General features: G+C 39.2%; 1 protein-coding gene across 2 annotated transcripts in view; it reads left to right on the forward strand.

Annotated features, from left to right (window-relative positions):
* Positions 1–27928, forward strand: part of AFG2A (AFG2 AAA ATPase homolog A) — a 285684-nt gene that overhangs the window by 212024 nt on the left and 45732 nt on the right. For both annotated transcript variants that reach the window (XM_067530207.1, XM_067530208.1), the window contains exon 15: positions 19267–19431. In XM_067530207.1, the coding sequence (XP_067386308.1) occupies positions 19267–19431 (165 nt within the window). The remainder of the gene's footprint in view (positions 1–19266; positions 19432–27928) is intronic.

Consider the following 27928-nt stretch of genomic DNA (forward strand, 5'->3'; position numbering starts at 1 on the left):
ACCTTCTTAGGTAGTTTGTTCCAATACTTAACTACCTTTACATTTAGGAAGACTATTCATTTTCTTCATTTGAGTAAGGGGTCTTCTGGAGAATCTCAGTATTCCCAGACTAGTCCAGAGATAACCTCAGATGAATGGGTCCTTTCCATGGTCAAGAAAGGATACTTCATAGAATCTTTCTCTTCCCCCGTTTCATTTGGTAATTTCTCTCCCCATCCATCTCAACCCCCCTCAAGAAACATAATGTCCTGTTCACATTCCATCACCTAGTAGACATCAAGGCCACTGTTTCAGTTCCAGTGGATCAGTTGGGGATGAGGGAATTTATTCAAGGTATTTTGTAGTTATTTAAAAATCTGGGGGTCCGAGGCTTAACTGAAACTAAGATGGCTCACTCAATTTGTGATGTGGTTGATGGTAGTTAATGTTGAGAAAGGTGACCTGCGTATTCTGATCGTTCCTTCAGATTTATGACTGTCACTTACCTTGCTATCACTAGACATGTTTATTTGGTCTAGTATCTACACAGAGTGCCTTCACAAAGATTACAGTTGTGATTGTAGCAGCCTTTTATCAGGACTGGATATGTGTGAACCCTTATCTGGACAGCCAGTACATCTCCACAGAATCCTTCAAGGAAATATGTAGAGCAGTCACAAGGCCTCCAGCAGTTCTAGACTCTGATACACATCATGAAAGGTTCTGAGTTCTCTGATGCCTTGCCAAAAACTCTCATCCCTGGGTTCAGGAATGAGAGATGAATGTTTTTCTGACAGCAGAAAGAATACTGAAAGTTTGATTTTTACCATCAAAGTAGTCTTGGGAGATCACAATATCTCTGCTGGATCTTTGTCTGATGGGGCTTCTGGCCTTGTGTCAGTACCTGGTTCTGAGTACATAGATTCTGAGACTTGAGAAACAAATGGGAGGAAAAGTTTGAGAACAAAGGAAGAAATGGGAGGAAAGTTCAGTAGTTTCTTTGCTGAATTCTTAGAACCCTAGAATTCTGGGATTGCCCATAGACTTCACTGTGAAGGTTTTCTGTTAATTCAAAAGCAGCTTTGAACATTGAGGTCACTGTGAAGTAAGTTAGAGTACTCGAAACTTACAAAGACTTTATACAATTCTGGTAAATCTTGCAAACACTTCTGGAGATCCAGAATATTAGGAAGTAGAGGAAGGAGTCTCTTTACAAGGCCACATGGTCCTTGTGCAGTAAGCACAGGAGTGATGAGCCCAGTGTGCCTAAATACTATCCTCATGTCTCCTGTTGACTTTGTGCTTATATAAGGCACCTTCACAACACATCTACAGAAAGGCAACGACTCCGTATTACAGGTGGAGTACTGTGCAAAGAAAAGTTGAGCCACTTGTTCAGAATTATACAGCAAGTCCCTGTCAGACCAAGGATTAGAACCCATGGTATTTCTGCTAGTTTAATAGAGCCTACCAAGGAAGTCATTTAATAAATTTTCAGCACGTCTAGCTAAACTCTGAGAAGCTATTTTAAAACCCATGCTTCCGTGGACATGGTAAGTATTTCCTGCATCCATTTTTCAAAGGAGCAGCAACTCCCCAGTAATATTAAGTAGGAAAAACACTTAAATTTGAGGGGGGGGGCAGGGGAGAAGATGAAGTCTAGTGTTTTCTATGCTTAACAGATCCATCGTAGCTCTTTGTGAACTGAGAAATGGAAACTGTGACATCAACAGCAGAATAGAACATAAATAGTCTTGCAGACTGAGCTTGGAGAGGGTTCCATATAAGTGATTATATTAACATCTCTTTGGTTTTGAACCTATTGAATTTTTACAGAATTAGCATTCAATAATAATAAATGTTTAAAAACATATATAAAGTAAGTGACACCATTTATGTGTGGCTACACTAAAGATCAAACTTAAGAAAAACAACCCCTCCAAAAAACACCAAGAAAATTGACAGCAAAAGACTAACACAGCAGGTATTGCAGAAGCAAATTCAAATTGAACTGAAGAACAGATTTCAGGTGCTTTACAAGACATAGATCCACCACAGGACATCATCATTGACATGTCAAGGTCCTTTCTGTATGATAGTATCATAGATACTGCAATTATTGTAGTTGGTGAGCATACATAAAGTCTGGGTACGTGAGGACGCACTGAACTGCGTGAAAGAAAGGAAACAAGCCAAAGCAAACATGAACTCCTCAAAAACACATCCAGAAAAAAAAGCAGTGAAAAACCTGTATAAAATGAAGGACAAAGCAGTAAAAAGCAGTGTGAGAAGAGGCAAGAGGAAATATATGGGTAACCTCACCAAAGAAGCTGAAGCAGCTGCTGAAAGAAGTAATAGTAACACACTTCATGAATTCCACAAGGTTAGGGGAGCTGGAGGGCCTGTTAAGGATAAGACCTTAACAACAGAAGGAAAACAAAGAGAGTGATAGATAGAGTTCTTTCAAAAAGTGTGTGAGAGGGCACACCCTCACCTATTAAGGAGGAAGTTAACGAGCCTTTTTGGGCTTGGCCAGCACTAACTAGATGCACCTGCAATACTTGCTCTGCCTGGAGGGAGGAAGCTTAAAAAAGAATGGCCTGCCACAAGAAGGGGCGGTAACTGGGGAAGACTGCTGTGCCTCAGAAACAGCTGATTATAGAGATAGATAGATCAGCAAAGAGGGAGGGAGCTCCAGTTGCCCCTGAAACAGTCTGGACCATGTACAGACCAGGCGTTACCAAAAAGGCAAGGGATTAGAGGAGGGTTGTCTAAGGAAGGACTCGAATCCTGATCGGGACAATAAAAAACTTACTGACAAGCCAGGACTCAGAGAGGTGACTGACAGATTGCTCAAGAGTCTGAGCACCTTCCCTTTCTTTTCCCTCTCTTTACTTTGTTCCTCCCTGCCCTCAGAGGGGGGAAAGGAACTTTGACAGAGAGAGACTCTTGTATACCCCAAGCAGGGGAAGGACTCTGTGATTGTTAGAGAAGGAAGCAATCCAAACCGGGGTGTGGCTGGGCACTCAAGGGGCCCCTACCCTCCACCAGGTGCTGAACAAACCAAACCCACAATAAACTGTTGACTTTCACTAAGGCCTTGTATACACTAGAAAGTTTTGTCGACAAAAGTTTTGCCGGCATACAGCCACCACTGTAATTAAATCACTGTTGCATGTCTTCACTGTCTCTTTCTGTTAGTGAGTGGATTGCATTCACACTATCAGCTCTTTTGTTGACGAAGTGAGCAGTGCACTGTGGGTAGCTATCCCACTGTGCTGCTGAAGGCAGGGTGCTTTGGGAAGGATTTGCAATGCCTCACGGGACATGCACAGCGTCACATGATGAATGTTTCTGAACCCCATAATTCCATGGGCATCCTACTAGTTTGACAGCTGTTTTTAAACTGCTCTGTCAGCGAAGCTGACGCTGCTGAGCACAAGAAGCCCACAGAAGAGGGAGGGGGGAGAGAGAGACACACAGACACACGGAGAGAGACAGACAGACAGCCTGTGTTGGGGACAGTGAGTAGAGTGTCTCTGCACTCATCTTGTCTCTTTAACTTCAGACAGCAGCAGCTGGAGGCAACCAATCCCAAGGCAGAAGCTGCTACACAGATAGCTCATAGCTGGCATCCCCAGTTCCCACACCCCTCTCAGAGAGACAGATCCGGTGCACCCACGGGGGCGGGGAGAGGGACACAGCCCCCACCTCCTTCCCTGGCTCTGCATGGCACAGCAGGAGTTACTCCCGTCCCTTGCAATTTAGGGCAGGCAGGACAGAACTGTGTGTTGCGCTATGGAGTGAGCTCCATGGTGAGTTAACTTGAGAACTTCCTGGGGCTTTGAAAGTGCAGAGGCGGAGGCAGACGGAGCTCATACTGTTTACCAGAGCAGTCTCATGATGGCATGCTGGGATAATTGGGAGACTATTTTTAGTGATATAACGTAAGGGCAGTGTCTACACGTGTTTTTTCTCAAAAACTTTGCCAACAAAGGCCCTATGCCTCTCATCTAGATGGTTTTATTTTTAGCAGTTTTGTCGACAAAAGGGTCATTGCAGTGTGTATGCCAGGAAAGGTGACCTTTGTCAACAAAACTCTCTAGTGTAGACCAGGCCTAAGAAATTAAACCCGCAGAACTAGACACCATAACACCTCTAAGCACAAACAAAAAAGTGAAAGATGTAACAAAAAAGTGAACACCTGGGAAAGCCACAGGTGAAGACCAATGCATGGGGGAAATGTTGAAAGCTTATGATGAAAAGACCATCAATAAAATCACCAAATTTTTCAACAAAATGTGGAGCCAGAATAGCCTCCAGAACAATGGGAAAATGGTGTTATGGTCAAGATACAAAACAAAAGTTACTTCAATAACTTACAAGATGTTACATTCCTTTCAGTGATAAAGTCTTCTTCAGTGTCATTGTAAGCCAGATAGAGGAAACAGATGAAGCAAAACTAAGGGAAGAGCAGGCTGGATTTTGACACAAGATCATATGTTGACCAGATTTTAATCCTAAAAAAAATCATCGAAGAGAGCACTGAATGGCAAAACCCGTTTATCATAAACTTCATAAGAAAACATTTGACAGCCTCCATCGTGATTCACTCTGGAACATCTTGAAGTGTTATGGTATGCCAACAAAAATAATTACCAACATCAAGGCTTTATATTAAGGTGCAGCATGCACAGGTAAGTGTAAATGAAGATTTTGAGGTCTAACAGGGATGCATTCTTACCTTTCCTGGTTGGCACAGCCGTTGACTTTGTTATAAAAAATAGTGTAGACAGATACAACACAGACAGCACATGGTTTAAACACAGGCTAGAGTGTTCAGATTTTGCTGATGGAGTAGCTCTTCTAAGAGGTAACATGCAAGCAACATCAACTAATATGCAAGCAAAGACCAAAAGACTGTCCAGCATCATAATAAAGACTAGGTTATGGGGGGGGAGTTTATCAATTCCCAATTCAAGCAGTATGTTAGAAAGCAAAATAGTACAAGAAGTAAGTCAGTTCACGTGTCTTGGCAATAACATGCAAGCCAATGGAGATATCCAGAAGGAAATAATGTCACAAATTGACATGGTGTCAACTTCATTCACTAGCTTAAAGTGCAAACTATGAATCTTTAACTCAAATATTATTTCCACCTTAACATATGGATGTGACAGCTGGAAGTCTACTAAAGTTATAAATAGACATCTACGTGCCTTCAAAAGCAAATGCCCCAGGAAAGTGTTAGATATTGCATTGAATCAATTTATAACAAATGCTGAGATTTGTCAGACTTCAACAACTCTTTATCTCCAAAGTTATCCAGAAAAGAAGATGGAAATATCTGGGATATGTTAAGAATGAAACCAGAATGTCTGTTGTGTCAGGCCGCTGTAGGAACAAAAGAAAGGGGCTGACTGAAAGGATCTTTCCAGCAAACAATATTTAGAAAGGCAAAACTTATGGGATTTAGCAACATGGAGAACATGTAAAGAGCAGCCCAGATAGATGACAGGATTGCAGAGCCTTGTTCATGCCCTAAGTGATATATGATGGCACAGGAAGGATTCCAATTCTGGTGGCTCCTTTTTTATTTAGGTCCAATGTTTCTAGAAACACTTTGTCAGACCTGTAAAATGCTTACAGTACTTGCTAAAGCACTGCTCCTGAACCATTGGCTAACAATAATATATTTTAATCACAGTGTCCAAGCATCAACAATGACTTGCACCCAAGCATTATAATTTACCTGCACATCACCCAGAAGCCCCTAGGTCCAGCACTTAAAAAGTGGATTTCTGCCTAAATTAGGGGAGAAGCTATGAGGTAGTCTTCCTGCAGCTGGAAGGAGGAAGTCAGTGTTTTTCTGCCTACAATAGTGACTGGGGGCATGTCTGCCTTGGCCTGTTCTTGTAGCATAACATCTTGGCGTGTGACTTAGCCACTCCACTGCTGTTTTTAATTAGGTTATGTCTTGAGTATATTAATATCCTGGCATGTAGCTATCTGGGATTTTATGGCTGAGCTTGCACTTCTTTTGTACTATCCATATATTTTCAATCTTTGGCACCATATCACCTGCACTCTTATGTCTGTGGACTTCCTCATCAACCAGTCTGGCTGTTTCTTTCCTGGAGCATTCTTTCCTTGAGTGCAGGAAGGCAGACACACTGGCCAAACAAGGCTCCATGACCATGTTTAAAAGCAAGTGTAGCGTGGTTTCCACTTCTAGAACGAATAATGCTCCCAAGAAAAGGCAATCTTTTGTGGATAATAAAGGGTTTCCTTTATTCCATTCCTTTTTATTCCATTTTCTCCTTTTTCTTACACTAGAATAAAATTAGCTAGATCATAAGGAGAAGATTGTCATCTGTGAGAGAGTGGCTTCATTTGTATTCTTTGTACATGTGTGCCAATAAATGATGGGTTAAAAGCCTACACCATGTGTTGTGATTATTCCCATTTGTACTGGCACTGGTGGGGAGGTTGCATCTTTAGAGGATGAGCGATTACATCAAGATCTGCCTGTTTCTGTACAATTAAAAGATAAAAGTCCCATGACTTTTTTTTTTTAAAAAGAGGAAGAGATCACCTTGGTGTCCTGAACAGCACACCTCTTTCATTATAAGTAAATATAATTGCCACGGCTGTGGGCTTATTCTCTCCATGTTCAGGACTGTTCCCCATTAGCCTGCAGTCACTCCACTAACAGTATCTAATTCTTTGCTGTATAATGTTCTTTCAAATCCTTTGATTATGAAAGGAGCTCTTTAAAAAAAAAATCAGATTCTCTCGTATTGAATTTTGGCCAATATAACTGAAACATTTTGATTTTAATTTTAAACTGCTTCTGGAAACCATTCCAATGATGTTACCTCTTTACCCTTCCTCCTCCTCAGGAATAGCTTGTTGCACATATCCGTTGTGTTCTATGAACATTTCATGTAGCTGTGATTTGATAGCCAGATCTGTAAACTTTGGTCACAGGCCAGATAAACTCAGCTGGATTTTTGTTATAGGATACTCAATGAAGTAACTATGTGTAAGCAATACAGAAATTGATACAACAAAAGGTTATATGAAATGTATCATGTGGGTTTTCAAATATGTCTTCCTTGCCTGAAAAGCATTTTCACTGCTACTTGGCATGCTCTAAAATATTTAGATCTTGAGACGATCTTAGAAAGCACATTTAGTTAGCATAGCTTCTTGGGAAGGTGTTATTAAGCAGACGCAGTCAGAACTGACCTGCTACGTATTTTGTCATTTGAGGATGACTGCTTTTCTGAAAAGAATCTTATCCAGTGCTGGTAATTTAATCACTTGCGCCGATGGTAATCCAAAAGCATAGGATGTGTATGAAAAATACTATATTATGTGGTTCATTATTGTTATAGCTTTCAAAAGCCTCTGAAGAGACTTGTAATATTTTGGCTGGAGTTCAATATTCTCTTTCTTTTCCTACAAGGAACTATTTTTTTCTCTCTAACATGTCATTTTGAGGTTATACAGTAACATGTGTCAGAGCTATGCTAATCTCTGTCATCCAGCTGTTAAGCTGTGGTATTTTCCTTCCTTTTCCTTCTCTTCCCTCTCTTTTTCTTTATCCTCTCTCAGAAGCAAAAAAAAACAAAAAACAAAAAAACCCAACCCTCTCTCCTTTTATACTGAAACTTCAGGTGGAATGAAGTGGTTATAAAAGCATCTATCGACATAGCAATAGGTTGCCAAACCAAGTATTTGGGTTGGAAGTCATGCCTTCCCAACTGCTTGAAAACAGGAAGTATCTCTGTTAAGTGATGGATAGCTCTACTTTGCTGAGAGGAAGAAAAGGCTTTCTTCGCCGCTGGGTCAATACATGAGTTATGCATTTGTTCCATATATATAAAGAATTTTATATATAAATATATGTTGACACACACATGCACATATGTGTATCTCTCTCTAGATATATAAAACTAAAAAACAAAAGACAACCAAAAAACCCTTTATACATAAGCAATTCTTGTCAGAAGCCAGCCTGGGCACATCTTACCCCAGTGATTCCTGTAAAGCACTCAGAATCTGTCAGAAACAGCCTGCAGGATTGCAACGGCTCCTGGGTGATTAATTGCCAAGAGAGTCTGGTTCCAGGTTCCATTACACATAATTGTTATCTTTTCTAAAGGGGTTCTTTTATTAAACCCCCACCCCAAAGGGGGGAAGAGGGGAAAGTAACTAACATGTCTGAGGTTTAGCGCTTCTTAGTTAAGAGCATGAAGGAGTTGCTTATGTAAACAGGCACTAAAGAAAGCATGTTATGTTGTTTATTAACTGATGATGGATTTGTTTTCTTTGATTAATTTTAACTTTACTGAAAATCATTTTACTATAAGTCAGGGAGGAAGTACTCTCTAGCAATTAAAGCAGAAGACTAGGGATCAGGATTCCCATTCTCTGTCAAAAGCTAACTGTGTAGCCTAACAAGTCACTAAAGGCGAGGTAGTCCCTAGACCATATGTGGCGATGCAGAAAAGTACTGGGAAGTAAAGGCATCCTCTCCTTCTGTCTCAGTGTGGCTGAACTAGGGTTGCATATCTGAAACTCCACTCACAAACCAAGATGAAAGGAGTGGCCAGAGCCACGAGTCTGTTCCCCTCCATACAGTAGGGGAGAGAGAGTTAGCTGTATCCTGAAAAGGGGCAAAGTAACTTACTCCCCCACAAAGTAAGATGAGAGCAGGGGAGAAGTAGTGACTCTCAGCTCCTCCTGTGGTGCTGAGGCGTAATCTCTTCCTTTGTTTATTCATCTGTAACTTGGGTGTCCATGGATTTTAGGACCAGAAGAGATCATTATGATCACTGGGTCTGACCATCTACACACTGCAGGCCATGGAATTTCTCCCAGTAATTCCTGCATCTTGCCCATAACTTGTAGAATATTTACTTAGCCCCGAAATATAATAGGGCTTCATTTATTAGCTCCCCATTATTTCAGGGAACACGTAATAGGACCTTGATGCTTAAGATTCATATACAGTACAGAACTTGAGAGAAAATTTCATACAGATTCATAAAATAGTAGTAGTATTTACTAATATTATTATGCTCCATTGCTTTATAATAGTCGCATTACAGTTAATGAGTCTAAAAATATACATATGCAAGTTTCTAGTTTGCAGGCACAGATGCAGTAGGTATGCAGAAATAAACATTGACCTCATGCTTCTCATTGATCATACCATCCTTACTCAGCATGAATAATACTAACTGTATGAGCAAAGACAACATTTGAAACATATAATCTAGGTCAGCGACTGTGCAAAATTAGTCGTCTTTATCACTCAGGATCTGGATTTTTTTTAAGACTTACTAAGGTACAAGGAATTAAAAATACTGAGCTGAAGTTATTGCATACTTTCAGTCCTAGACACAAGATGTTAGACCCTATGAGAAATGTATACCTAATGTATACTCTGGCTATTAATAAGGGCAAAATATCCATAAATCTATTGGCTGATCCAAAGAGAATCATCAAGAAATATTGAGCTGGATTGTCAGCCACCGGCCTCTACTTCTGTTCGTGCAGAATTGCACTTGTTCAAATGTGCACCTGCACTAGGCAGGTTCAGACAACTGTGCACTCATTAACACTTGTTCATGGTCTTTAAGTAGACTAAGGCTACTTAGAGTAAGCTAGATTCTGAACCCAGTTACCATGGTGAAAATCTGGAACAGCTGTATTCACTTCAGAGGGGTAGTCTCAGATTTGTATTGAAGTAATAGAGTTCAGAGTCTGGCCCACTGTTTACAGGCGTTAGACTATTCACAAGTGGAGGCCAGGTAAAGGCTTGGCTGCAAATGCGTGTCAAGTTGTTTTTATAACAGCTAGCTGATTACATTGTTTAAAATAGCTGACTACTTTGGACATCTACAGGTTCTACAGTTGCAAATTAACTAGTTGTAGAGCTGTCTGCCAAGGGATGTGGTTGAAGCCCTGGTTCTTGAGATATTTAAAACTAGTCTAAACAAAACACTTGAAAATGTATTTTCATGAACAATCATGTACTAGCAGAGAACTGGATGAACTAATATATCCGTTCTAGCTCTAATTTTTGCTTATTTCAATTAGAAATTAGATTCTGTGGAGTGAGTGAGAATAATGGTGTTTGAGGTACTAAATCAGGGTTCTTAAACGGAGGAGTAAGAAAATTCCTAAGGGTGTTAGTTGCCCCACAGCTTCATATGTGTTCCCAGGACTCATAGACTTTAAGGTCAGAAGGTACCATTATGATCATCTAGTCTGATCTCCTGCACAACACAGGACACAAACGTCACTCACCCACTCCTGTAATAGACCCCTAACATATGACTGAGTTACTGAAGTCCTCAAATAATGGTTTAAAGACTTCAAGGTACAGAGAATACACCAGCAAGTGACCCATGCCCCATGCTGCAGAGGAAGGTGAAAAATCCCCAGGGTATCTGCCATGGGGGAAAATTCCTTCCCAACCCCAAATATGCTAAACCCTGAACATGTGGGCAAGACTCACCAGCCAGACACCTTGAAATAATTCTGTGTAGTAACTCAGAACCCACCCCATCTAACATCCCATCACAGTCCATTGGGCATATTTACCGCTAGTAGTCAAAGATCAGTAAATTGCCAAATTGAGCTGTCTCATCATATTATCCCCTCCATAAACTTATCAAGCGCAGTTTTGAAACCAGCTAGGTTTCTTGCCCCCACTGTTCCCCTTGGAAGGCTGTTCCAGAACTTCACTCCTCTGATGGTTAGAAACCTTCATCTAATTTCAAGTCTAAACTTCCTGGTGGCCAGTTTATATCCATTAGTTCTTGTATCCACATTAACGCTGAACTTAAACAGTTCCTCTCCCTCCCTAATATTTATCCCTCTCTATAAATACATCTCCCCTCAGCCTTCTTTTGGTTAGGTTGAACAAGCCAAGGTCCTTGAGCCTCCTCTCATAAGGTAGGTATTCCATTCCCCCTGATCATCCTAGTAGCCTTTCTCTGCACCTATTCCAGTTTGAATTCATCTTTCTTAAATATGGGAGACCAGAACTGCACACAGTATTCCAGATGAGGTCTGACCAACACCTTGTATAAACAGTACTAACTCCTCCCTATCTCTACTGGAAATACATCGCCTGATGCATCCGAGGACCTCATTAGCATTTTTACACAGCTTACATTACAGTCATAGGAGACCATAAAACATGGCAGCCAGCTCTGAGATGTGAGAAAGATAAGCTGATACTCAGCTTCATCTTTCCTACTCTTCATCTGAAGAACAAGGCGTGAGAATGGAACTGCGAGCAGTCCCAATTCCACCCTCTCTTCTTGTTATTCCTATGAGGCATGTGAGGGATCAGAGCTCAGTGCTGGCATCTCCCTTATAGTCAGCACTTGTGTTTACATGGTCTTACTGCTGCAATGAACTGCATCTCAGAGGAGGCAAGTCTTCATTCTCCATGTTATCCCTCTTGAATTTGTTAGATAAATTCTGACACAAAGACTGTAGCAGGAGGGTTAAGTCCACAGTCACTCAGACATGTGAGGAAGAAGACAGAATTCATTAACAGAGTGTGCTGCGAGCTGTATAAGGAGCACGAGGATAAAATAGACAGCTTTGATGCAATCCCTAAAACGGATGCCCTTCTTTCATACCTAATTTGGAAAATACTGGAATACTGTAGACTTTTCGTTTTAGCTGGTCAGGTAATATTTTGGTCTTTCTCATCAGTCCTTTTGTTTCTATCTCTGACTTCAACCAGGAAAAACAGAGATGCAAATTCATATAAATGGTACTCTTCTCTCAGAACAGGTTCAAGTTTGATTTCTGTTTTACACCGAGGCGCTCAGGACAGTTTTACTTTCTTCAAGCGATTTTGGCAGTTCCTATTTATGATTTACATTTATTTAAGTCACCTACACTTCTGTTCTACTTCACAAAAGTTACTGGATGTGACTCTAATTTGCAGTAACACCAAAGAGATCAACGGTGCTCTGATTATCAACAGTGGCAACAAAGTAAAATAGGAAGAAAACTTATTTCTTGGAAAACAGTTTCCAAGATTTTAGTTTATCCATACTTTATGTAAAGATGTCAGTTCTCCTTCTGCTTAATAGAATAATAGAATAACATTGTGTTTTGATACAAAATGTTAAACATGGATCCAGAATACTAAAAAGGGATTGAAGATCTCTTAAGCCAATGGTACTGAGTGTGTTATTTCCTATTGCTACAAAAAGAGAGTCTCACTTCAGACTGTACCATGGGTTATGTAGAAGGATTTCACTCTATTGACATGATGCATTGCAGTAGACTACAATTTAAAGTAGTGGCTGAAGAAAAAGTTATGTAAAAATACTGATGTGCGTGTCTCTATTGTACCTAGCATGTATATAAGGATGGCACTTACCAGTTGACTGTAAAGGATAAGCTACGTGTAGGGTTTTTTTTCTGCTCCATCCTTTTATTGTTTTCTCTGCTGACTCTTTTGAAATAAACATTCTCACTGTTCAAGTTGTGTTACATCTTGCTTGGAGATCAAACCATCTGTTTTTCCCTTCTTTTATTATTACATTTTGTTAATAACCATGTAAAATGTTCCTGCCCTGTTCACTGCTCTTCACAAAGTACTGCCGCTTGATATTGCACATTCTTCCTGAACACCTGCTGTCAAACACATCAAGTCTTTTCTTGTCAACTTGCACAATGCTCCAGGTCTTGAGCAAGACTGACGTGACAGAAATGTTGTGCAGCCTTATCTTTATATAATGTGAAGTCCTTGTATAAGAATCAATAATAGAAGAATTAAACATTTTGGAGGAATTAGTTCTCTGTGACCCAAATAATTTTATAAACTCATTTATTAATGCAATAGTTAAATAATTATTCTTAAATAGGTTTTAAAAAATCATACTATCGCACCCTGAGTGCACATTTAGATGTTGTGTAACAAGAACAAAGAATTTGCATAAATCTTCGGAAAAACAGGAGGGTGGTGGCTGGGGAAGAGGTCTTCCAAGAAGAGAACTGGTAGGAGGTGTTGGATGAGCTGAAGGTGCTGGAAGATTTTTTTTCCCCAAGCAAGCAAACTGAGAAACCAACAAAAAGAAGTCTCCAGTGCCATCTCGCAGCTGCAAGTACACTGGTTCCTCTCATTCAGGCTTCAGGCCATGACATAGTACTTTGACAGCACCTCTTACTATGGTTGATGATCCCTCCTGTTTTAAGACAAAGGAAGTATATTCATATTCATCCTGCTTGACATCTCCTTGGGATAAGATACAACCGATCATCAAATAAACTCAAGCTGCAGGCGTGAATGGAAATGCCCTGAAATGGCTCAGGTCCCTTTCTCATTTAACTGTAAGGGGCATTATGGAGAACTGTTTTCCACCTCCAAACTCCTAACCTGTGTAGAGCTCCACAAATCAAAATCCCCTTGCCATATTTTCAATGTGTATGTGAAGCTGTTGGGGAAACTGGTGAGACAACACTGACTGAAGCAGTGTGACAGCCAGCTTTATGTCTACTTTACATCACCTGTAACAACACCATACCCCAGCTCTCTTATTGCTTACTCCAAATCAGCTGCTGGATGAAGAGTAGCTGGTTAAAGCTGATCCCAGGCAAGACTAAGGTGATACTGATATGAAGACACAAGCACTTTAAAGAACTTGCCTCCTCTGTAATGTCAGCCTCAAGATTGTCACTCCACACCCATAGTGTTCTTTTGGAGTCCTTTCTATTAGATGCTCAAATAGCAATCATGGGTCACTCCCATTTGCAACTGGCCAAATGATTTGCCTCATACTGACTCCATCAGGTCGTAATGTTCTAGGCATCCTCTGGACTTGATTATTCAACATACTGTTATATCTAGGAATTATACAGGCTAGGAAGAGAGAGATTTATTTTTAAATGCTTTGCAACTGCTAAAGCCTGACTCTTTCACCAACAGAAGTTGGTCCAATAGAAGATATACCTCACCCTCCTTGTCTCTCTAACTGTAATTTCAGTTCTGAACCCAATGAGCTTGAAGGTTGGACTGAACTACTTTCTTGATGCACTATATAGATTCTGTAGAAAAGGTCATTTAAAGGAAAAATGTCCTAATTTAATAAGAATGCATTTATGAGATTAATTAGAACAGGGAATGTTCAACACACTAACCATCCAAATTAAATTTGGTTACTTCCTGAACCTAATACCCCTCCATGTTCAATGTAATCTGTGCAGCTTTCATTTTCCTAGTGGGAAAAAAAATCTTGTCAAACTTCACCGGACTTCAAATATTACATTGTTCTTTCAAATCTTAAATTGCCTTCTCCAGCCATATAGAGGAAGTAGGTTGCTATAGGATGAAATCAGAAAGATATTAATGAGATTAGACATGGGTATAGAAGTACATCAGAGGCTATGGGGTTTTCTTCAGTCCTGTTTGAAAAAACCTGTCTGCTTTATCTATTTACTATAATACTGGCAGTGTCTTTTTAATTCTGCATTGCTTGACAAAGTATTTCCTGCTGTGGCTAAACATCTCTCTAATAAGTTAACTAATGACACTCTAACAAGCTAACTAATGACATGCTTTAAAAAAAAAATTAGCAAAGCCCCAAGGTTAATTCTAGTTTAAGAATTAGTATTTCCATTCTGAAAAGGAACCACAAATAGTTTACCTGGGCTTTATGGATTTAAGGTTTTCTTTCCTGAATAATTACCTACCATAATTACACACAAAAATACCCTTGTTTTAGAAGGTAGGTAAGTTTTCCAACCAGAGGTCTCAAATAACATTTCTCAAATTAAAATGAGAGAGATTAAGGAACTTTTTTTTTATAAAAATGGTATTTTTATCTTAATTGGATATGTTATATTATCATTTGTGATGGTACAGGTTACTTGATGATCATTTCACTCTTTTGAGTCCCTATGGATGATGTCCCTGTGGATGATATTTTATGAGCTGAGATTGCATAATGTTCTACATTCCCCAACCAGTAACTTAGGGGTTATGTGTAATTAGGCCCCATTCCATACCTGCCAAGTCTTATGACAAAAAATTACACAAATTTGCATAAGTATTGCTTGATGGTACAAAGGGTTTCTACATAAACCCAAATTAATTAATTGTATGTCCTTCTAACCCCCCATTTTGTATCCCTAGCATCTCACAATAAATTAATGGTGTGCCTTCCTGCCTTACATCAATTAATTCTGGCCCGCCCCAAATCAATTTTGCACATTTCAGCAGCAAACAGTTAATTCCATGCTCCCCACAATTCACATCAGCCCCTCATCTTGCACTCCTTTGTTCCTGCTGCAGCTATGGATGAAACTCCAGGGATTCTTCATTCCCACTTCCTTGTGCGAGGGGAGAGTCAACTCCAGGGGTCTTCCCCATAAGAACGGCCATACTGGGTCAGACCAATGGTCCATCTAGCCTATTGTCCTGTCTTCTGAGAGTGGCCAGTGCTGGATGCTTCAGAGGGAATGAACAGAACAGGGCAATAAGTGAGTGATTGGTGTCCAGTCCCAGGTCTAGGGACTGCCAGAACATAGGGTTGCATTCCTGACCATCTTGGCTAATAACCATTGATGGACCTCTCTTACACACATACATCCAGCCCTGAAGGGCAGTGAAGGGCTATTCTTATGTTCTGTGGAATATTCAGTGCTCTTCATTATCCTTTCAAACAGCGATCTGCCCACTGACACTAAAGCTCCCTGTCAGCACTTTGGGATCAAGTTTAAGAGTCCTTGGTGTGCATGTGTGGCTCCAAGTACTTAACTAGGCTGTAAGTTTGCACTATACAATGCCACTGATCTGGGTAGATATTTTATGGGTGACATTTGATAAGGCAAGATTTTGGAAGGAGAGGTATTTACAGCCCCCAAATAAACAATATTAGAGGTGTGGGACTTTCTCCTTTTCTGTCCTTAGCTCTCCTGCAATGGGGTGTTGATAGTGAAACATTTCAGTAGGTTTTATTTTCTCTTTATTTGTAGAACTGATAGTGTTCTCTGGTTAAGGGACTGTGGACTGTGATTGAGAGTTCTGGGTACCATTCTGGCTTAGGGCCAGACTTTCTGTTGAGATTCAGATACTTTGTGCCAGTCAGGCATAAAGGGATCAAAATCTACCCATAAGTGGACCATAGAGGAACTCTCCATTGGCAGTGTTGTTCCTGAGCCAGTTATCTCCCCCACCCATGGCACAGGAGCCATGTCTTGGGAGGTGGTGGAGGTTTTCTGAGGCAGCAAATGGGTGTGGCAGAGTTGAGTGATGTCGCACCTGTCCTCAGCTGGTGTAGAGTCTCTTAAAGAGACCATACTATGGCATAAGTTAGAACAGGCCTTCATCTGCTCTGTCTTTTACCGGGGCTAGCACAAATCAGGTCTCAGAATCGAGCAACCCCGCCTCTGCCATTTGTCTGTTCCCAAATAGCTTGGATGCAGGAGAGAGTTTGTCTCTGGCATGTCTACACTACCATGGCAGCAGGCATTGATGCAGTGGCATCAACTGAGTGGGTCTGCATAGATCTTCTCAGTTGATGGGAGAGCACTCTCCCCTTGACTGAATTAGTCCATGTCCCTGAAAGATGGAAGGCAGCATCAATGGGAGACGCTCTCCCATCAAAGTAGCATCGTGAAGACGCTGCGCTGCGTAGACATAAGTACGTTGACATGAGATAAGCTAGTTACTTTACATAACTAGCTTATCATACATCGACCCACCATGGCAGTATAGACCAGGTTCCCAATCTGTAAAATGATAACTATACTTCCTCTTCTCTACCCTTTGTCTTGTTGATTTTAGATGGTAAGCTCTTCAGTGCTAGTATTGGTTCTTACAGTGTGTTTATATGGTTCCTAGCACAGTGGAGCCCTATCTTGATTGGGGAATTCAGGCACATCCAAAACTCAAATTTAATAAAAATGTATCTCTTTTAAGAAGAAAATATAGTAAAGTGTTGGCCAAAATATGAAAGTATCTCTTACTTGAGCCACCAATTAGGAAACTACATAAAACACGAAACAGTCTTAAAAGATATTTACATGAAAAATAGTGCCAAATAACAGCACAAAAATAAATATGATATTCACTGTATTTTATCTTTAATTCTACTTTTTGAATTTCATTCATAACTTCTTAGATCTTAGAATTTAATACTAATACTTTTTAATACTGGTTAAGCACCACTTTTCCAATTAAGCAGCAGCCATTGTCATTCACTTTTATTAGGCTAATCGTCTCCCTAGGAAACATTCCAGTTGAGTAGGTTTCCTGATGAAACCTACCCTAAGTTAAGTGAAGTTCACCGTTGTACTCATGAACATTTCAGGTTTTCTGTAAGTGATAGCATTAGCTATAGGCATTTCCTTAGGACCAAGTGGAATGCAATTGCAATATAATATCTAATAGGCTACTCTCCCAGGCCATTCATGAAACTTGCAAATTTCTCTATCAAAAATGTTGATGAAAAATAGCAGTATCTTTATTTAAACATGATATACAATTATATATACAATATAATTGGATTATAGATTTGTTGTATCATCTCTTTAGTATGTTAAGTTCCTAAATAAACACACCCGTGCTGCTGTGAACAGCTAGTTGGAATTCGTATTGCAGTTCTCTAGTTGAGAATTGTCATGTTTTTGTTTTAAAAATAACAGGACATCTCTTAACATTCAGGATAATTTTTTTCACCCCGAAGCACCACAACAGTCTTTTTAAAGCAACTGTAGGAAGGATGTTAACTTGATCAAGGCTGTGTAGGAAGGAAGGTTCTTTCCTACTATTTTCTCAGCATGACTTTCACTGACATGATCAGGCTGGGAAAAGACTTCTTGGCTGACAGCCCAAGACAACCATGCAGTATCTTAAGTCAACTGGAACTCAAACTACCTTGCCCAAGAGAGAACTGTAACAAAAAAAGAATTTAGTTTAGAGGTTGAATCTTATAAACATTGTCCAATTTAAAGTGTATTTTAAATAGTATTTGTGTGCATACAGCTTGTACATTTCTCTCGGATGCTCTATCAGCAATTGAAGATTTTTAAAAAATTAAAAACTTCTGGACTTTTCCAAAAACATCAAAATGACTCCCTCCATTGTCACAAATTAAGCAACTGACTCCTTATAAATATTTATGTTTACTTAGGAAGCAGTCCTTAAGTCCTTACTCAGACAAAACTCGCATCGCCTTCTATGGGAATTGTGCCTTCATAAAAACCTCAGAATTTGTCTCATAGTTCAGCTTAGAAATTTTACATATAGAACTCAGTGACAGTTCCATCTCAGGGGCAAAAAAAGGAGCTCTTAAATCAGAGGGGCATATATTATTATTATTTTCAAGTTATGAATTGAGCTATACATTTATTCTGGTTTGCAGTCGAGGTAGGTTTTATTTTCTTTTTCTGCTTTGTGTTTTATCTTTGATGCACTTTTAGTGCTGCTGCTATTGCTTTTGTTTTTATTGCCATTGTTCTACTTTAGGTTGTGCTTTTGCAAACTTACATACTGGGAGTAGTCTTATTGAAGTTAGAGTGACTACTCACAGTGCAGAAAGTTATGCACATGCATAAGACTGCCAGATTGGGGCTTTAGATTAACTCTTTTCATTTTTAGTTTTAAAGTGTACTGTGGCACTGATGAAGAAAAAATTGCTCCAGTCAGACCAGACTATACTGATAACCAGAATTATTAAGCTACAGAGTTCTTGAAACTTCATGTTTTTCTCCCACTTATTGAAACTAAATGTCATTGACTGCTGCCTATTGTTAGCTTTTCTGTGTTTAAAAGAGGGGGATGAAAGGATAACTTTTCCTTCTGTAAATTTCTAAAAAATGATAAGATCTTAGATCAGTGTATAATAATAAGTAACTGTAACATTTATATTTTCTACCTTTGCTACTGTAGTTTTAATTGAAGATCTTAAATTGTGGTGAGAATGGCCATTTGTCCAGCAGCCAGATTCTAACATTCCGACAATCCTTGAAATAAATCTTAAATTATTTTTAGGAAAATGTTTGTTTTATGTTGTTTAGAATGATATCTTTGTTTGGAAGCAATCTTGTCTCTTTAATCTAAATAAATAGCATTGGTTTCTCTTCATTTACTGAAAAATCCTAATATACAAGCATAACGGTATCTATTCATGGCCTAACTATTAGTATAGTCAGATGGAAAAATCCTAAATGTGTGGTTTTTGTTGTTGAGTTGCTTCATTTTTGTTAACTGATTTTTGTGTGACATTTTCATTATAGGCTTTGATGAGACCTGGACGAATTGACAGAATCATCTATGTGCCCTTGCCGGACGCAGACACTCGTAGAGAGATCTTTAAACTTCAGTTTCGCTCCATGCCCATTAGTGATGAAATCTGCTTAGAGGAGCTTGTCCTGAAGACGCAGAAATATTCAGGAGCAGAGGTAAAACATTCTGTACTCTGCTAATGGCTGTGGAGTGAAAACACAGAACTCCCTTTGTGAAAAATATAACATAAATACCATCAACTTACTTGAATGGAGAATTCTAAAGGCATATATATATATGAGAATACAATATGCTTTCCTTATTTGTCAGGTTCCTTGGAGATTCCAGAATAGATAATACAGTTTTAGACAGAGTGATATTTACCATGATGTTCCCACCACACTAGTGGTTCCAAAAGAAGCCATGGTCATAGGGTCAGGATGGATATATGGTGACTAGGAAGATAGCTGTATTGGAATCATGCTGACAGGAGCTTTGGGATGTGGGGATTGGCAAAGTTAGTGTGAAGGCAAGTTCCTCTGGATGATTGGCTCTGGCCTTCCCCGGATCTATGGGCATCCTTCATGTCTGTGTGTGTGTGTGTTCTATAGCCTATTCTATGTGGAGGGGTAACAGCCATGGAATAATGTAGAGGAATCTCTGTGAAGAGTTTATTTCAGAGAATTTCTTCTCCAGCACCACCTCATAGGTTTCTGTGTGGAAGAAAGCAATATAGTACTATTTCCAGCTTACAGAAGTCTATTAAAAAGTCATCTTTTGTCTGCAGATGCCACACAATTACCACAGTTATTTCCTATTCTAAGAATAGGGGGAAACTCGTACTTCAGATACTGCTGTGTAGTAGTTGTTGTTGATAAATGTTGGCATTTTAATGGAAACAATGTAGTCCTTGATTATTAGTCCATTCAGTTTCTCTATAGAGCCTATGATCTTTCCTTCATTCTATTTAGTTAAGTTATATGTAAAAAAAATTAAGTTAAAAGAACATTATTAAGGTTGCACAGTCAAACACTCAAAAATTAGGAAATGCCAGAATTAAGGTTGCCCAGGCCACCTTCATTTCGTCCCCTTGTGCATGTGCATTATGACTTCGTCTTTAATTACGTAATCACTTAATATTCTTTCCACAGGACCCCTGATTCATTCAGTGTGGAGGATGGGCTATGTTCTAGAAATGAATCAGACCTGTGTAGTTAATGAGACTGTTGGATATAGGACCCATGCAAAAGAACTGGAAAAAAAGGTCTTATCATGGAAAATGTTGTGCAAGCTTAACTATAGGCAAGGCTATCTGCCCTGACTATAATTGGATTCTACTACCACAATTATTGTATATGGAGCTGCCTGTAGTTAAGGTTGACCAACACTATCTATTATAAGATTCTATTTCCAGTTGCTTATAAACTTGCCAGTCTTAAACCATTTAAGCTGAAATTTTCCATGTTGGGTGTCTGCCTCAGAACAAAGATAGGGAAAAACCTATGGTTTCCCATGTTAAAAAAAAAAAACAAAAAAAACCCCCCAAAAAAACAGAAAACAAAAACTTCTTACAACCATTATGTAATGTACTAGCTCCTCCATGCTTTGGAATAAAGACTTGAAATGTGGCATGATGCCTGGTATCAGGGATGTGCCTCTTGCCATCCCTTGTGAAAATTCACCTGAATTTGGCCAAATTATAAGCCTCTGGAAAGATGATATAAAATGTTTAAAAGTATCCTCTCTCCAGAGTTCAACTGCTGTGCATGGTATCAGAAATTCAGGATATTTGGGGGATCCAATTGAACCTGGCTCAGCTAATGCACAAGTGGTATACCTGTAATTTAGCTGATGCTCACAGAGAAGCATTTGTCCCTTGACTGTGGCTTTCTGCAGAATCAAAAGGAAAGTAAGCTAACGTGTCATTGATTGCATCTGCTGATTAGTTGCTTAAAAAACTGTTCTTGTAATAACGTTTATCATAATCTTATTTATGATGGTATTAATATTTTTGTTTGTATTGTTCAATGAAGTATAGTAATAGTGACAGAGGAAAGCTGCATAAAGAGAACATCTAAAGTGAGTCTTCCTTGGAATTATATGTAAAAGGTTTTGTGGTTGGCACTGACAGTGCACTGTTTCATTAAAGCCTTTTCTTCCTGGTGTCTTGTTTCCAGCTTTACAAATAGTTTCCGCTGTTGAATGGCAAGTTCCCATATCCACTGTTCTGTCCCTTTGTATACCAAAGAAATAGGAAACACTGGTTTTGTGTTTATAAGGTGCTGTATAAATAGGGAGCTTCTTGTAGAGATGTGTTGAACTATTGCAAAATGAGCTGAATAGACAGTGAGTAATACAGATTAATCTGAGTAAAAATAGCATAGTGAGTAATAATAGCATTCATCTGGCCTCCATGCATGGCGTTTTTTCAGATCAGATTTTTGTATCTTTTCCTATCATCACTTATGACCTTCGGATGTACCTCTGTTCATCTGCTGGGTGTGTATTTCCTCTCTGTTAATGAACATATTTATTGTTATATCCTTCTTGTGCCACTGTTAGTTCACAGGGCGGAAACTCATCACTTTTTGTGATTAGCTGCTGCAAACAGCAGCTAAAGTACATATACATAAATGATATATGAAGATAGTCTGCTAAATAATGTACACTACTCTCACATTTATCTGAATGGCCTGGAGGACATCTGAAACTTTTGGATAACCAGGCATTCAGAAAACAGAAGTGCTATTTCAAGCTGCATTTTCACTGATACCGAAATACGGGGAACGAAGGGAGTAATGCTCGTGTTTGCTTAATACTTTATACTTTATTAAGTGTAAATAAACAACGTCACTGAGGTTTTTACAACACCAAATTTGTATTATAACCACTATGGACTGTGATTAGTCTGTCATTTGTGAGCATTGTGTCCATGGCTGCAGCAAATCTCCACAGCTTGTCCATTACCTTCCAGGTATCATAAATGGTGGAGTTACCAATGTTGTAATGCTGAACAACAAAAACAGTTTTTTCTCTCCTTTCTAGGTCCTTGAGAATCTCTAGTTTCTGCTTTAGATCCAACACAGATCATTTTCTTTTTGACCTTGTCCTGCCAACCTGCTGCTGCATCTGAAACAGGATTTGGTCTCAGTAGCTGGAGATGATAGCTCAGAACTGCTATACAAATTCAAAACTGTTGATTAGCGCCAGAAGGCACTAAGAAACTAATTGACAAGGTGTTGGTGGTGATTAACATAGATTTACATCGGGGACACACTATGGATTCAGATAATTAGGATTTTCAGATAAAGGGAATTAGGTTAACTGGAATTTTACTGTATTTATTTTTTCAGCATTGCATTTGTGAGAGAAGTGGACATAATTTATGAGGAAGAGTTAAAAGTAAATTGTGGAGTCCCCTTCTTCTCTTATAAGTGTAATGCTAAAATCAAAAATGCATATTATTTAACTGTCATATGTTCAGTCTATATTACACTTTAGATGTCAGACCAAACAAAACTGTAACTAAACACTGCCAGACTCTGGAGCGGTTTGGTTTCAACTCTAACCTTAACATCTCAGGTCCTCCTTTAGTACACATATTCTGACATACATTCAGAATATGCTTTTACAGCTCCTAAAATGTCTAAAGTAAACTTAAATGGTTCTTTGAATGGCTTAAAGTGTGAGTGACATGGGGTTGTTTATAGAACTTTTTAAAACCTAAGGTAGGATTCCCCTCCTATGCCAAGTGATGGAATGAGGAAGAATAAATCCTTCTAGCAGCCAGGATCCAAATCTCTGCTGAGGTGTGTGCCCTCCCTCCCGCAAACAGACTTAACTGGCTACAGCTCCCTTTCCTTTTTTCTCAGAATTACAGACAAGTTTTCCCTGCAGCTGCCAGGACTAAGCCATTCACATGATACATCTGTCTGCAGCAATGTCGGGTTTGGCTTAGCCAGATGTCCATCTTGCCACTGCCCTTAGGCTGGATTAAAGTTTCTCTAAAGCCTTCATATTTCCTTCACTCCTTTCTCCCATTCGCAGATCTCTTTTAGGAAATTCTGCTGACAATCCTCAGAGTTGCTGCTTTCTGACATAGGAGAACCATAACAGGAAGCTGTGTGACTCTGCTCTAATACTTTCTTCATCCTCCTCTCTTAGTATGGTAGTTTGCAAGTTGTTGGCAGTACCTTGTTTTAGTGTCCATACAGAGTGGGTTTTTTGGGCTTTTTTTATTTTTATTTTTTGTTGGTTTCTGAATTTCAAGACACTAATTGATCTGCTAATTGATTGGACTAAATATGGGGTAAATTTTGCACTCAAACGTCACATTGCAGAGGAAAATGAAGAAAAAAAAATAAAAATATAATGTCTCGTCTGCAAAATTGCAGTAATGATTGCTGAGTCAACTATTTTGAGCCAGGCTTCCACTCTTATTGTCTACATATGATTTGCAGCAGAGGAGATGGAGCATCATATAAACATGTTTGTTGACCTAATCGAGCTTCCAACCACTGACGCCTCAACCATGGCCTGAATCTCGTTGCAGAAGTTGGATGCAATGGGATTCACACACACTTTCTTAAAGGAGCAATTGGTGGCTCTTGCTTGTGATGGAGCAGCAGTCATGCTAGGATGGAAAAGCGGAGTGGCTACTTTGATACAGCTGTGTTTTCCAAAGGTGATTGTCTGGCACTGCTCTGGTCACTGTTTGGAATTCTCTGTTCACAACGTTGTGCAGGAGGTTCATGGAGTCCACCACTTTAAAGTGTTTATGGACAAACTCTACTCTCTTTACCATGCCTCCCCTAAAAACCCAAGGGAATTTCAAGAATATGCGTGTAGAAATCTTGGAAATTGAGAGCATTCTGAGAACACGATGAGTTGCATCAAATAGCTGTACAGTGAAAGCAGTCTGGAAGAATTACTGTGCTCTCTTTCTTCACTTCCAGCAGTCAGAGGAAGCACAAGGTAAAGAAAAAGACATGTTCAGTGGACTCCACAAATGTGTGACATCTTCATCATTTATACTCAACCTGGACATACTTTCCAATGCTCTACAAGAGTTAGCGGAACTATCACTTGAACTACAGTCCAGGGAATCAACAGCCAAAGAGCACAAGACAAAATTCTGAGGCAGATTTGTGTTTTTGAGCAGAAAGTGCAAGACCCAGGGGAGCAAGAGAGGCTTGCATGAGAAGCTGAAGTTGTGATGGAATTTCAGGGCAACACACTGAACACAAACACAAGGGGCATCACATCAATCAACCAATCCCAATTCTATAGAAGTATGGCAAACCAGTTGCAGCGTAGGGCCATGGACAAAACAGATGAGCAACTTGCTGCTGATGTCAAATTTCTATATCCTAGGAACTGACCGCAGGATGCCGACATACTCCATGGAGACCATGAAGTCCAGGATCTTTGCCATAGGTAGCAATTGGATGAGAGAACGGTAGTGCCTAGGTTCAGAGAGTACAAGGACAATCACCAGAAGGCAATGCCAGCTCCCATAAAATCTCTTGTAAAGTGCATCAATATCATACCAATAACATCAAGCGAACGTGAACAGGGTTTCTCGCACATGAACATAATCAGGACCCCTTTGCAATCATTTCTGAAAGTGCAGACCATATCAACACTACTTTTCATTAGTTTTGTAGGACCACCTCTCATGATGTTCAATGGTGAGCCGTATATGAGATCCTGGATCAGGAAAGGAAGACATGCTGATCTAGCAAGATCTAGCAGAGCTTCAGAAGCAAGCAGAGTTAACAGCAGTTGAATACAAGTACACAGCTAACTCCACAGAAAGTTATCTTGGTGCTTACTGAAAATAAATAAAACATTTGATTGACATCATAGATTCATTCAAGACATGACATTTCACCAATGACACACATTAAAGCACAAGCTAGACATCAAAGGCAGGCAGAGACAACACCCCATCTGAAATAAACCAAGGAGGTGAGGTGATACACAGAGAAGATATGACCACCTCACATTACGAAACCAACAACATCCTTGTACAACAAATGATTATGGTTGCAAAAGAGAAGTGGGAATATCAGTATTATCAGTTGACACTGATGTATTTGTCTTACTCTTGCACAATTTCCTTCAACAGAGTTTAACAAGAATCCACAGTCCAAGAGAGCTGTAATAGATATCCATGCTACTGCAGAGCAACACTGGAACATTCTACCAGGATTGCTAGCTGCCCATGCACTTTCAGGCTGTGATGCAGTAGCTTCCTATTTTGGCCTCTGCAAAGATTCTGCAAACTGGCTATGCTCTCTCTGATGAGTGACATCATTGCTGCATGCTATAGACAATCAGATTGTGCTACCATGTTGGAAGTCGATGAAGTCCTTGGGCCCCTGGATGCTAAACAGACAACCTACCTGCTCCTACAGTGTCCAGAGAAGAGCTAGAAGTGGTGTTGGTGACATGCCGTTTTCCTCCCAATTGAGGGTTCTTCTTTGTAGAGTATCTGGAAGTTAAGAGTTGGGGGATATGACTCTCTCTGTATCAAATGAAAATTGAGGTTCATGTTATACCCCCAATTCCCTTTCTCATATACTTCTATTATCCAAATATGCAATGTTATTGATTGATAACATTGATTGATAACAGATGTTAAATCCAAGCATTTCATGTATTAGTACTCTTCTGCCTTGATTTTTATTCCTGAAATCATACAAACTCTTACTTCTTAAGGGCTTGGGAGTGTAATGAAGTGTTGATATTTCAAAATGCTGAGCAGTGATAGACATCAGGCAGATTCTTAAAATGTATGGTCTTGAGATGCAAAATCCACAAAAAAAACCTTGAAAGGACCCTAAAGCAAGGTTGACCAGAATGGCTACTGGACTGTCTAAAACAAGAAGTAGTAGTAGGAGAAGAATTGAGAAAGCTACAGTAAGTAAACCTATGTTATAATAAAAAGGTTAAAAATAACAACAAAGATCTTGGCATAGCTAATCTTTTAGAAAGTTAGTTTTAGTGTTTCTGCCCTTTAATTAGTACAAATGGGACAGCATCTCTAGTTACAAAAGAGCTTGTCTTTGTAAAACTGAAATAATTTTGTGTGCTTCTATATTAATATACCTGTAAAAAGAGATTTTAGACTTACTTTCCAGACTCAAGAACTTCTAGAGAAGTTCATACTATATTCTTTTTTTAAAGAAAATTAAGAGTTTACATTTCTATTGTTATCTATTTAAGCATCAGTTTTTCCCAGGGTGCTTTTCACTATAATATTTAATACTAAGGATTTCTAGAGACAAGTTTCAGTAGCCTACATGATTTATTTCAAACTCTTCCTATAAATAAACAGTTTGACTCATTTAAAATCAGAGCAAATAAGAATTTTAAAAAAATGTTTGCCAACTAATAATGCAAGTTCCTTAAATCATTTTCTCCCATAAATTTCCTGCAATGAAGCAGTACTTTATTATAACAGCCTTGAATTATAAAAGACATGCTTAATAAAAGCTCAGACACATTATCCTTTTCTTATAGAGGTCACAATTAGGTTTTCTCAATCAATTGCTGTTCTCTGTCATAATCACGAATACAAACCATCAAAAGCCCCAAAGCCCTTTCTAGTGCAAGTAAAAACAAAATCACATGGACAATATCTGACCAAATTGTTTGTTCTGAAATGTTGAAATTATATATTGTCTGAAACGGAAAAGGAGAGGTTGTAGCTGGAACATGTTTTGGCATAGAGGAAGAGGGACACCTGCCTTTTTAAATACAAATTTTTATCTTTGGTTTGACTTAAAACAAATAAATAAAAAAGAGAGATTATATCACCTTCCTTTACAAACTAAACAAGGAATTTGAGCTGTGAATAGGAGAAGTGGACGGCAGGAAATGTATTTTCCACAGTTAAAATATTTAGTTCAAGAAATCTGCTGAATAAAAAAAGAGAAAAAAACAGAAGGACAAGAGAGTTGCTATTCACTGCCTGTGCCCCTGACTCAGAAAAATGTTGTGATTAAAATCCAAAAGGCAACAGAAAGGAAGGAGATTGTGAGTGGCGATTTAACTGGTTTGTGGAGTGTTTTTGAGTTTAGATCTGGTTAGAAATAATAAAAATTGACGCACTTAGGATAGTACCAGTATCTCCTTAGGACAAATATGTTTATGAAAAATTAACTTTAGGATTGTCTATTTGAAAATTTATGGGAGGCAGTTTGTGGTGTGAGAGCAAAGACTGGCGTGTTTGTGGTGGATCGGTTTCCATGCTTACAGGAAACAACAGTAATGAGAGGGACCCATAAATCTTTCACTTGTACTTAGTGAAAGTAGAAGAGTTGATGTAAATGTATCTTTCTCACTTTGCAATAACTCACAGAAGGAACACAGAATGCAAAACAAAATGCCAAGCAGTTTCACTCTGGCTCAAATGAAAGCGTATTTGGTGCCAGAAAAGGATCTTTGCAACAGCACACTAGCTGTAACATACTTAAACTCTATCTTAGGCCTTGTCTACACTAGCCCTTATGCCGGCAAAACATTTGTCGTGCAGGGGTGTGAAAAAAATCACACCCCGAGCGACATAAGTTTTGCCGGCATAAGAGTTTTTGTGTGGACAGTGCTATGTTGGCAGTAGATGCTTATGTCGCGTCGGGTGTGGGTTTTTTTAACACCCCTGAGCAG

Source organism: Emydura macquarii, unplaced genomic scaffold (assembly GCF_026122565.2).
Source record: "Emydura macquarii macquarii isolate MOO-44397 ecotype Brisbane River unplaced genomic scaffold, CSIRO-AGI_Emac_v2 contig_3044, whole genome shotgun sequence".
NCBI lineage: Eukaryota > Metazoa > Chordata > Testudines > Chelidae > Emydura > Emydura macquarii.